The sequence below is a fragment of the Mus caroli genome, unplaced genomic scaffold, assembly GCF_978045245.1.
Source record: "Mus caroli unplaced genomic scaffold, Mus_caroli_1 scaffold_14, whole genome shotgun sequence".
Lineage (NCBI taxonomy): Eukaryota > Metazoa > Chordata > Mammalia > Rodentia > Muridae > Mus > Mus caroli.
The window spans coordinates 39,011,332-39,024,297 of NW_028227269.1; the positions used below are offsets into that span (position 1 = coordinate 39,011,332).

General features: G+C 41.3%; 1 protein-coding gene across 7 annotated transcripts in view; it reads left to right on the top strand.

The window, feature by feature from the left end:
* Nucleotides 1–12,966, top strand: part of Dock4 (dedicator of cytokinesis 4) — a 408,217-nt gene that overhangs the window by 299,574 nt on the left and 95,677 nt on the right. For all 7 annotated transcript variants that reach the window (XM_029484743.1, XM_029484744.2, XM_029484748.1 and 4 more), the window contains exons 24-25: nt 7,960–8,087; nt 10,292–10,426. In XM_029484743.1, the coding sequence (XP_029340603.1) occupies nt 7,960–8,087; nt 10,292–10,426 (263 nt within the window). The remainder of the gene's footprint in view (nt 1–7,959; nt 8,088–10,291; nt 10,427–12,966) is intronic.

Sequence of the window (12,966 nt, forward strand, 5' to 3'; positions counted from 1 at the left end):
AGGCAACCATAGTGGCTCACACTTGGAGTCCTAGCTACTTACAAGGCTGATGCAGGTGATCCATTAAATCCAGAAGTTTAGGACCAGCCTGAGCAGAGTAAACATACTGAGACCCAATAGCAAAAGAAGGAAAGGAAGTGGGGAGAGCACTGAATAAATTATTGATTGTAATCACAACTATTAGTGGTGTGGGCATGGGTCTCCTGCCCACATTGTTGTAGATCTCTTATGATAGGATCAAGAGAAAAATTAACCTTTTCCTTCTGAGATTTGTATATTTATATATGGTCCTATTTGTCTAGTGTTTTAAATGGTTCTCATCAGTTTGGAACTTAGTCACTGGTCTACATCTGTAAAGAGATAACACAATACGGGCAACGTAGTTTTTTTTTTTTTTTTGGTTTTGTTGTTGTTGTTTTGTTGTTGCTGTTTTTAAAGTTCATGTAATTGGGGCTTGCTTACAATTTCCAAGGGTTTCAGAGTCCATGGTCATCATAGCAGGAAGCAAGGTAGGAGGCAGGCAGGTATAACTGTGATTGAAAGCATATATATATATTAGGTTCAATGAGTGAGCAAGACTGGGTGTGGTTTGACCTTTTGAAACCTCAAAGGTCACCCCCAATGACACACCTCCTTCAACAAGACCACGTCTCCTAATCCTTCCTAAACAGTCCACCAACCAAGAATTAAACATTCAAATATATGAATGAGCCTGGGGTGGCCATCCTCATTCAAACCAACGTAATTTGTCTTCTGAAACTGTATGGAAGTTCTTTGTAGTCGTTTTTAAATTTTATCCCACTATCAAGCAATCAGGTACCAAGTAGATTTTACTATGCTAGCTACCCTTAAATCCTGTTGTCTCCCAATTTTTAAATTTATTTTCCAGAAGAAAATAATGAAGTATCCTCCTTCTTTTAAAATTTACTTGAAATTTTTTCCATCTGATTCACCAACTAAAATGTTTTTAAGATAGATTCTATCAGAAGTTTTTTTCCATTTGAATGTATATGTGAGAAAATCATCCAAAACATACTGAAAACAAAACATGATTTTATCATAAAACATCTTAAGGATACAAATAAAAATAGAGCATATAAGTAAATCATGAATAAATCTTAGCATCCAAGTATTTACTTTAAGTTTCTTATTGAGGAATTCATCACTTTCTTATTTTCTTAGCCGGGCATGGTGACACAGGCCTTCAATCCCAGCACTTCAGTGACAGAGGCAGGCAGGTCTCTGAGTTCAAAGTCAGTCTAGTCTACAAAGTGAGTTCCAGGACAGCCAGGCCATTTTTTCCCTTTGCTGAAATTAATAATGTTTCAATGTAAAAGAAAGTTTAATCTTTTGATTTCTTCTGATTACAACAAAAAATCAGATCACTCTAGAGCAGTGGTGACTATCAGAAAACACACATATTTATATTTTTATCCATAATCATAGCAAAATTATAGTTAGGAAGTAGCAATGAGAATAATTTTATAACTGGGGATCACCACAACACGAGGAACTGTCTGAAGGGGTCATGGCATTACGAAGGTTGAGAGCCACTGACCTAGAAGAAAGATGTTTTTTGCAGGGTTGTGTTTCAGCAGCCAGGGACTCTCTAGGGTTGAGGGCAGAGGTGTAGAAAGGACAGGGGTGGACCAAGTCCCTAGCTTAACTCAGGCGCCAGCTCTGCTTTCCCCAAGCTAAGGAAGACTTAGCTGTGAGACTTCTGTCTCACAGAAATTGTGATTTCTGCCATATTTTCCCCACACTAAGTAGATGATTCTTCACTAGTTAAAGTCCTACACTAAAAGTAAACTAAGGTCACCAAAATAAGTTTTCAATAGTAATGAAATTATTTGAGAGGATTTTATTCATTCCACAGACCCTTTGGATTCCTGACCTTCAGGGAACTTTGGAAAAGCAAGATCAGAGAGCTTGTCAAGAAGTCAATACAATGAAGAAGTTAGTCAGGTCTCTGTGTGAGTTGGTGAGACTATCTGTAAAGCTAACTCTGGAGATATTCTGCAGGGTCGGTATCAGGACCCTGAAGGAGAGGCTCACCATTCAGGATTAGGAAGTTGATAGATGCCATATTGCCTAGGGTAGGTGGAAGTAGTAGGAACCCTGTGTGTTCTTTCTATGGGGGCCACTCCCCTTGGAGGATGGTTATGGAGAAGCAGAAGCCATTCACTCACAGTCAACATAGCTAAAACTGCTTCTCTCACTTCACAAGTGAAGCTTAGCCTCATATTCACTGACTCATCACTGAAGAAAACAAAAACTGTCATATGTAAGTGATAGGGAACAACATAGCCAGAAGAAGCCTGGATCAAAGAGAAAAACAGGAAATGTCCCTGGGAGTCTTCCAAGATAGAAAAGGCCCTGTTAAATCACATGGTAATCCCTAGTAGTGTTAGGGAAACCTAGAGAGGGTTGCAAGGGATCATAGCATTCAAACCTACTTGCTGTGAACTCAAGGAACAAGCAGGTAGGTCCCGCAGTATCCTTGTGAATGAAAAAATATTGGAAGGAAAACCAAATGAGCCATGTGAATGCCTGAGCTGACAAGTGGAGTAAAATAATGAGACTGTGATTAGAAGAGGGACAGTATAAAACTGTAACTACCGACATGGCAGGATGAGCAAAGAAGCACAACACAAATGGTCTCAGTGTCAGCTCACGCAGCATAGCAGGTAAAGGATGACATTTGCCTTTTCAAACCAAACCAAATGTCAATCTTAAGCAGAGAAAAGAAAGTAAGTGAATGTGTCCCAACTTCTCAAAGAAAACTATATCCAAATGACAAGGGATGTGGTAACACTTTAATTTTATGGTAAGCATAAGTTAAGGCTAAGATAATCAAAATAAGAAGTGAAGGTTGGCATTTTGAAGACAGAGGTAGTATAGTAGTTTATCATTGCTCCTGTCATGGGAACCACACCTTGGTGGCTTTAAATAAATGACGCAAACTCCTTATCTGTAGAGCAGAACTTCATGGTGACTTCACTGCACAAAGTTCAGAGTGCTTCCAGACCTGTTCTCCTGTCTTGATGGCCTGGGGAACTGGTCATCTTCTTAATATTTTATAGCTTTAGAGGCCATCTGTACACGTTAGCACTCTCTCTCTCTCTCTCTCTCTCTCTCTCTCTCTCTCTCTCTCTCTCTCTGTCTCTCTCTCGTGCATACACACACACATTTGGATCCTTTCATCTCTTTCATTCATAAGGACCCCTATGTTTGCCACGGGGCCACATAAATCTCCCTCCCTCCATCTGCAGAGGCTCCTTGGCTATAATATAATTCCCAGGATCCAGGAAGTTGCGATCTAGAAAACATCTTAGAAAGCAATCACTTCTCCTCCCCACACGTGGGCAGAAGATACAGATTCAAAAGCACTTTGCAGGTTTTACTCCACGTAAGAAGGTGGAAAAAAAAAAAAAAAAACAAAAAAACAGTTATCCTGGAATTCTGTTTCAAACAAATGAAGCCCAGAAGAGCTGCAGTTGTTATAACTGAGTCCACATATCCCGACTGGGAAGAGGTCACAGGTGTTTCTTCTTTGACAGTTATAACCCAGAGATGGCGGGAAGATGAGGGGTGATAAGCATGTTCAAAGCCATAATATCCAGCCAAAGGACTATTTCTTGACTTTTTCTTAATGACAACCCCATATCTCCCAACACAGAGTAGGCAGTTGCTCTTCATTATTTATTCTTTATTTATTATGGATGTTAATTTTTATGAGCAGAAACTTGGTCTGTGATACAGAAGTCGAGAGGAAATGACGTTAAATAGTTTTCTAGGGGTTAGTATTATTACACAGAAGGAAGTCCACAATTGACTCACATGTTACGGAAATAAATTTTTAATTTTGGAGAATTTGATCTTACCCATATAAGCCCACCCAGAAACCTAGAACATTCTATAAGTTAATGGTGTACTAGAATCCTATTGGAAATATTCTCCAGAGAAGCAGAGGAGAGGAGGCTTACACTTTAGAGCAAGCAGGTCTGGCAATATCTAGAGAAGCCTGGTAGAAGGGTGAAGGCTGGGAGTCAGGAATGATGATTTAAAGAATGGTAAGGAGATTGTAAGTCAGCTTCTTGCAGGGGCTGTGAGCCTTGGCCCTTGCTGTATCCCTGGTGCTAAACATTTGCTGATTGGTTTAGCAGGAATCCGTAACCACTACTTACCTATTTTCTTGCTGCAAACAGGTTATGTTTGTATTTGCTTGTGATTGAACCACGGGTAAGACAAAACCCATACAGATGGGTGAGGCTAAGTATAAAGGCCTGGATGCCTGTTCTGAGATGAGACACTCCCCTATCTTAGGCCTATCTGAGTCCAGCAGTCTGGGGCAGAAAGGGAGAAATGAGCCACCACTGTTCAATGTCCTAAATACATTTGTTTAGATCCCAGAAAGATTAGACATGGACAACCAACTGCCATGCTCCCCTGTGTTAGCGATATCCTCCACTCTGAGTGAGATGCTCTTAGGTCTCAGCTCAGGGCTGACAAGCTGGTGATCCTACTGTCACCTACAAACAGAGGATCAGATAGTTTATGGTGGCAATTCTGTATGAAAGCGATCAGAATTCTTTTTAGTGGCTCTCCAGTCCCTACCTGTAATTCTGTAGAATGATACAAAACTGTAATAGAAAATACAAAAGGGGCTGGGACAGCCACTCAACAGTTAGAGTGCTTAGTGCTTTTCTAGAGAAGTCCTAGTTCCTAGAGTTCAGCTCCCAGCACTGAAGTCAGGAGGCTCACCTGCCAGTTACAACAGTTCCAGGGGACCTGATGCCCTGTTCCAGGGGACCTGATGCCCTGTTCTGGCCTCTATAGATACCAGCCGACTCATGGCAGACTTTCACCCAAGCACATGGGCATATATAAATAAAAAGTAAATCTTTTTGAAAAAAAATTTTTTTTAATAAGAGGAAGTAGAATATAATGTATTTTAAAAGCATGTTTAAGGAATTAGTAGCATAAAATTACGAAGGTTATTTGATTAGATTTCTATGTTGATTTGGCAATTTCAAGAACAAAAATCTTACTGTACTTGATGGGTGCTCGATAACACTTGCTGGTTAGACCTGCTGTTCATATGTTGAAAATGTGCAGGCCATAAGGGTGGTTTTGTTACATTTTTTAATTCAAGATTTCTTATTGATTGTCTTCTATAAAAATATAAAGGCAGTTATCCAGGAGTAGACTGAGAGAGTAGGAGTGGGTTAAACAACAACAAAAGAAAAAAAGAAAAAGAAAAAAAAAGGAGGGAGGGAGGGAAGGAGGGAAGGAAGGAAGGGAGATAAAGCATGCACTATGACCTCAAGGGCACTAACATTCTGTTCCCTTTGCTCTGGCTACTTTATCCCCACCCTAACCTCTCCCTACCTGTCCTGCTTCCCATCTCAGGCTTGTCCTGGGGGAACACTCAGATCAAAGGCCTTTCCATACTCCCTCCACATCACAGAATCTTACTCAACGGTTCCTTCCCACGGTTGTTCATACTCTCTTCTGAACTTTATCAAAGATTTACCCCCAGGACAATTTGGGGTTTGGCTTAGGCATTGGTTGGCTGTCATGTGTTGGGCTACTCGGGATTCAAGCTCCACTTTGCTCTCTGGCCATGGTTCTGGAGTTTTTAATACCAACTTGTGGTAGCAAGCGCATCACCTGTTTCTTTTTTGATACAACACAGGTGAACTATTTGTCTCCCTTGCTCTATCCCTAGCTCATAGATATTTTAACAGTTGGTTGCAAATTGAGCGTTTGAAAACCAAAGCCAGCTCGCTGCTGGAACCTATCAGATGAGCTTTGCCTTCCCTTCCAATTAAACATTACTACATAATGGTTCTTCAGTTTCCAGGTTCGTTTCCTTGGTTCTTTCTGTCAAGTAATTGCTTTGTAAATAAGTAAAGTTTCTGTAGTGCTGTACTACTTACAGAAGGCCTACAGAGAGTTAGCTTACAGGTTTGAATTTTAGTATTTCCTCTCTCTCTCTCTCTCTCTCTCTCTCTCTCTCTCTCTCTCTCTCTCTCTCTCTCAACATAAAGCCAGACATCAACATAAAGCCAGACATCCTTGTACTGCTGCTTCAGTGGCAAGAATCAAGAGAAATATGACTTTCTAAGCCCAACTCCGGGGTTACATAAGTTGGTTTGTTTTCTCTTTTTGATCATTGCTTATAAAGATGGATGGTGAAGAACCACCAGGTACCAGTGAAATCTTCCAATGTGAAGGGCAAAGGCCATTATGAAAACACATAAATAAATGATTTAAAATAAAAATATCATGCAAAAAATGTTTCCCAAGTGCCCAAATTAAGTGTTCTGTCTCAGTGAGGGGCAAGGCCTGGAAGACGTGATACTGTAGAAATTCCAAAGTCCACAGCACTGGACCTGAGCAAGGAAATGAACTGTTAGGAGGGATAAGAAATTAAATAGGAAGGGTAGAAGATAAAGTATGGAAGTCACCAGAAAGTGGGACACAAATATACAAAAATATGTAAGGCAAGATCAAGAGAGTCATACTGTCTTAATGAAGGTTTTATTGCTGTGAAGAGACATCACAACCAAGGCGACTCTTATACAGTAAAACACTTCTTTCGGACTGGCTTCCAGGTTCAGAGGTTTCATCCATTATCATGGTGAGAAGCATGGCAGCATCCAGGCAGACCTGGTGCTGGAGGAACTGAGACTTCTATGTCTTGATCTGCAGGCAGCAGAAGGGTACTGTGTGCCACACTTGGCATAGCTTGAGCATATATGACCTCAAAGCTGGCCTCCACAGTAACACACTTCCTCCAACAAGGCCACCTCCTAATAGAGTTGCTCCCTATGGCCAAGAATTCAAACACATGGTCTATGGGGGCCATTCCTATTCAAACCACCACACGCACTGTGAATATATTTGATCTCAGGTAGAAGCATATCAGCATAGCTTCCTCCAAGTAACGGACACTTTACAGCAGTGGTTCTCAACCTTCCCTATGCTGCTACCCTCTAATACAGTTCCTCATGTTGTGGTGACCCCCAACCATAAAATTATTTTCGTAACTACTTCATAACTGTAACTCTGCTACTATTATGAATTGTAATGTAAATGTTTGTGTTTTCTGATGGTCTTAGGCAACTCCTGTGACAAGGTCATTCAACCCCCAAAGGGGTTGCAATCTGCAGATTAAGAACCATTGCTATAGGGGGCTGGAGAGATGGCTCAATGGTTAAGAGCACTGACTGCTCTTCCAAAGGTCCTGAGTTCAAATCCCAGCAACCACATGGTGGCTCACAACCATCCGTAACCAGATCTGACACCCTCTTCTGGAGTGTCTGAAGACAGCTACAGTGTACTTACATATAATATATATGTATGTATGTGTGTATATGTGTGTGTGTGTGTGTGTGTATGATAATTCCTCAATAACTCTGAGAGCTAAAAGAGAAAAACCAAACAAAGCAATGCAAAAAAAAAAAAAAATACAGTCTTATAGCAAGAACTGGAAATCACATGGTAGAGTGAGAACATAATTATAACATTAATCAGAAACTGGGCTGTAACTCTCCAGAAACCAAGGAGCAAGGCAGGAGGTTGGAAAGCTATGAGCCTGTCTACCATAGTAGACATCATAGATGCCTGCCTCAGAGAGAATACAGAGAACAGCAAGAGAAGCATTTGATTTACAAACGTGGAGGTAAAACACCCTCAGAATGGGAGGAAAGATAGGAAAGAAACTAGCTCTTACTAAGAGAGGCCTCTAGACTATAAGTGTGATGCATTGGGGGCAATTGTGTCATCTTTAATACAAAACTCATAGAGCTAGGACCCCTTGTAGCACCATGTGCTGTTAGTTTAACAATTGATATGGAATTAAAAAGTCAGTGAGGACTCACTGAGGCTTGTGTGGGCCTCAGCAGCTGAGACACTAATGGCTCTCTCTCTCTCTCTCTGTCACTCACACAGACTCGAGGTACATTCTCCTGCCTGTCGTACTGCATCACCTCCACATCCACTTGCAAGAACAGAAGGACCTGATCATGTGCGCACGTATCCTTAGCAACGTGTTCTGTCTCATCAAGAAAAATAGCTCAGTAAGTACATGCGGGTCATAGTGTGTGGTTCTCATCAAATGGCTTCTGCAAATACAATCTTAAATGTCTTCAAAGGAGTCACGAGAAGGAGGAACACCCAGAGGCTCGCTTTTCATTTTCAGCCAGGCTGGACAACTTGGGGTTCCACAGAAGGAATTAAGAAAAAATTTTTAAAACAAATAAGTAAATTTTTTTTTTAAAATCCCATGGAATTAGTGTAACCTTGAATAACCTGGCTTCCTAAAGTTGTGTTTCAAGGAAGAACTGAATACCAAGTAAGAAAAATTAGAAATCTCAAGGCCTCCCACAGGTATCTTTAATTTTGATGGGATGAAACACTCTGTGGCAAAAATAAATTACTGCTTGCAGGGTATGGTGGTTTGGGCCTGTTCTGGGAAAGGCCACATGATGGTGCTTAGAACTTGGCCATGGCCCTTGGGTCTAGTCCTGTGGAAATTAACAGAAGCAAAGGACAGCCCCCAGGAGACTAGAAGTACCTTGCACTACAGCTATTACACAACCTCAACTGTAGTCTTTTCGTTATGGCTTTGAGGGTTCCTGTTTTGCTTGACTCTTGACACAGTATAATTACTGTGTGCTAAGAGTACAGCACAAAGTGAGAAAAATGGTATGTTTCCATATCCGAGGAACAATGTCTGGGATTGATGTGCTCAGCTCAGGAGTCTGAGATGAAACTAGAATAGGAGGGAAGTCCTGTTCTCTTTCTGTCAATCTGGCAGCTGTTAATGGAAGTTTGGGCTCAGCCATAGAAGGCTACAGAGAAGTCTGAAAGTGAGTCCTGAGCCTCTGGTTTCCGCAATTCCACATTCATTTCGGTGCTGCATTCCCCATTCTTTCTGTGTTCGTGATATGCTTCTGAAGAGCAGGGGTAGGAACAACGCCAGGGGAGGTGATGTCTCCCCCATCACTCTCCCATGCCCTGCTGCTATGGAAACGGGTGGTGTTTTAGAGAACCTATGAGTTCTCCATCTGAAAGTGTGATGAGCTAGGCATCCGTGGCTGGGGCACAGCTCGCTGTTCCGCCACCCCACAATCCAAGTCCACCAGTGTCATGGAATGAGATAGAGCAGTAGCAAGAGCGAGAAGGCTTTTGCCCCGCATTGAAACTCCTGCTGATTGTTTGATCACAAAGGACCAAGCCATGCCTGACTAGAAGGGCTTTTTCCCAGGTTACAGTCACCATGAGTGAAAGCTAACCAGGTCACTAGAGAGACAAAAAGCAAATAGCTACAGTAGAGAGGATTTCTTTGTACGTCTCCTCTACTTAAATTTCAGAATTGCAGTCAGGTTTTAGCCAAGCCAGGGCTTAGCTCATAAGGAATTTAGAGCTGAAAACAGTTCACTGGAGAAACTTTGGGAGATTTCTCACAAGTGTTACATAATATATGTGTGTGTGTGTGTGTGTGTAATATATATGTATGTATATATATATGTGTGTGTGTGTGTACATATATAGATAATATATAAACTTCTGTGCAATATATAAAATTGCACAGAAGTTTTTCCCTATGCAATTATTTTAAGAATCCATTCTTTTGTGCAGAAGACTACAGAGATAATCTCTCTGGAGTCCTGAAGTGTGGATGGTATTAAGCACTTCAGGAAAGCCAATCCCTCTTGTGGCTACTAACCAGGGATCTCTGTGACCAAGGATACTCATCTAGACTGCTCTCCAGTTTCTCATGCTTACATGTAGGCTTTTTTTAAAAACCCACTTCTATGGGACTAGCTATTTGCATATAAACCAGTCTTGGAAAATGATCTGTGTGACTGCCATGCTGAGAAGACTCAATGTAAGAACATTTAGGACCTAAGAAAATCATACTGTAAGAGAAAACTACAGCCTAGAGAGGCTCCCTGCTTTGCCCAAGGCCGTGAGTTCCTTAGGAGTAGGGCTGGCCACAGAATTGGTGGCTTTTATACTGTGCCTCTTTTGTTTATATCTCAGCTTTTATTGCATAGCCAGACAGTGTGCTTTGGGGCAAGCCGTTGACTCTCTGAAGTTATGTTTCTCTGAAAGGCCATTTTTTTTTTCCTGTTGAGGTCTACATCTTTTATTATCTTAAGTTCCCTGAATCTTTGATTCTAGATTTGGGAATAGACTCCCGTTGTCCTTAAAAAGAGATTTGGTGCATGCAGAGGCAGTCTCCTGAGCACACTGTTTTTGATTTTTCTCTTCTAAGGAAAAGTCTGTGCTGGAGGAAATAGACGTGATAGTGGCCAGCTTGCTGGATATCCTGCTCAGGACCATATTGGAGATCACCAGTCGGCCTCAAGCATCCAGCTCCGCCATGAGGCTGCAGTTCCAGGATGTCACTGTAAGATCATAAGCATGTGGCATTTGCCATATGTTCAGGACCTGGTTGTGCTTCTTAAAGCTCCATTCCCTTGGTGATGGGTTGTACTATGACTGTGGGAAATTTGGTCCCTAGGGTGAACTGGGGCATTGCTAGAACACAAATGGTTGTGTTGACCATACAAAAACTATGATAGGAAGGAAGCCTGGAGGTAAATTTGCTAATCGTAGCAAGTCTGAATTTCAGAAAGACAACATTCATATTCTCACTTTTCTAAATTTAAATTGATCTATGATTTTATATCCCTAGTCAACTTGATAGCTTTTAATTCCCCAAATTCTCTAAAGAACAAAGGATAGGGCAACAGCAGCTGGAATCAGAAGACCCTATGTGCTAATTCTGGATTTCTCCCCTGGAATCATTAGGACCTTAACTTTTTTTAGTCTTCAGTTTGGTTGTGTTAAATGAGAAGGTTTACCTTGGTAAATTCTAAGGGACTTTCAAGCTCAGCTGTCTTAGGACGCTAGCATAGCATGATTCAGGCAAAGTATTGAGAGATAATGTCAGATATTTACACATATGATAATGTCAGATATCTACACATATGCATCTGTATATGCTGCATGTGTAAACTGTGCTTCTTTATCAAATCCAGGGCTTCATGTGTGGTAGGCAAGTACTTTACCACTGAGTTATCCATATACATAGGAATTTCTATTTTTTTTAAATGTTTATATATTAAACAATTTATTCTAAGCAAGAGCTATCATTTGTAGCTGTAGCGGTAGATACTTTAATATTCAGCTGTAAATTATCTCCACAAGTGTTAATTAAGCACTTGCTATCAGCTTCACTAACTGTGCTGTGGTCCTCGAGAATGTTCAGCACTAGATACAAATAACTTGCATTTTCACTTAAAAACTGGGAAGTCTGAGGGACTTAAGTGGCCTCAGATCCTTAGGGAACTCTGTGGAAGCGGAGGCAGAAAGAGTGTGAGAGCCAGAGGTGATGGAGGACACCAAGGAATCAAGGCCTTCTAGACACGGCAGAGCTATGCATATGAACTCAGAGACTGACAGCATAGACAGGGCCTGTACTGGTCTGATCCTAGGGCTAAAAGAACAAAGGACACACGCCCCAGTCCCTAACGCACAAGCTATCTTCAACTGATAGACACTTGCAAATGAAAAATTCATTTTCTTCAAGGAAGTCTCAGTGGGGAAACAGTTTTCTTAAGGTGTAGAAGGCCATCACAAAACAAACTCAATGGTGTCTTTGGAGGTTCTTTGTCTTGTAATGTTAAACCAGAGCATTCTTTTTAACATTGTAGGTCCTTCGTGTAAATATTACAGCTTTTCTATTTTTCCCCGTGTGAAAGAAAGAACTAGAGGTGAGATGAGGCTATAAACTCTCAAAGCCTACCCTCAGTGATATACCTCCTCCATGTAGGCTCTACTTCCTAAAAGTTTCATAGCTTCCCCAAACAGTGCCAACAGCTGGGGACCGAGTAGTCAAATATGAGAGCCTGTGGGAGACATTTTTCATCCAAATCACCACTACAAGTAAAGTTAAACTATCTTAACAAACTAAGATTTCTGCACACACACACACACACACACACACATGGATATACATACATATATATAGAGATGAGGGGAAGGGGAAAGGAGAGATCAGTCAACCCTAGTACTAGTAAGATGGCTCCATGGTTAGGAGTGCTGGTTGTCCCTCCAGAGGACCTACGTTTTATGCACCCACATGGCACCTCACAGCCACCACCAGGAACTCGAGTTCCAGAGGATCTCATGCTCTCTTCCAGCCTCTGTGGAAGCCAGGCACACAGGAGTGCATGGGCACATATGCAGGCAAAACCCTCATACACATGAAGAAAAAAAAAAATGAATTCTTAAGTAGCTGAACTGTCTTATTTAAAGTAAAGAAGTTTGAGTCATGGTTTCTCATGGTCTCCGGAGCCTGGTGTGTGAAATGGCACCCACCCCCTCAGGTTTGCTTCATGGGCTGGTTGTTACCTGATGGATGGTGGGTGCTCACAGCCACTGGAGTTTGTTACAGGTTTGAAGGCTTTAAGTGACTGTCTTCTGTTTTGATTTAATTATTTTTTTTTTTTACTTTTTTAAGTTAAACTTTTTATTTTGTAATTACAGTGAAATCACATGCAGATATAAGAAGTAACATAAAAACGTTGCATGTGTCGTTTACCCCGTTCTATAAATGGTAGCCGCTCACAGAATTCCAGAACAGGCCATGGATGTTGATTTGATTTGATCAATCTTTCCATCATCCCAGTCGTTTCATGGTGTGCTCTAGAGCTGAATCCCCTGTCCTGCATCTCTTCCACCTCCAGGCAGCCACCACTCTGCTCTCTATGTAGCTCTGACAGTTGAGGGTGTTATGTATATAGAATCTCAGAGCATGTGACTTTTTATGATTGACTTTTTTTTTTAACTGAGCAGAGTTTTACAAAGATTCCTGCAGGTTGCTATATACATCCTGTTTCCCTTTTCATTACTGAGTATTATTCCATGGTATATAGATACACC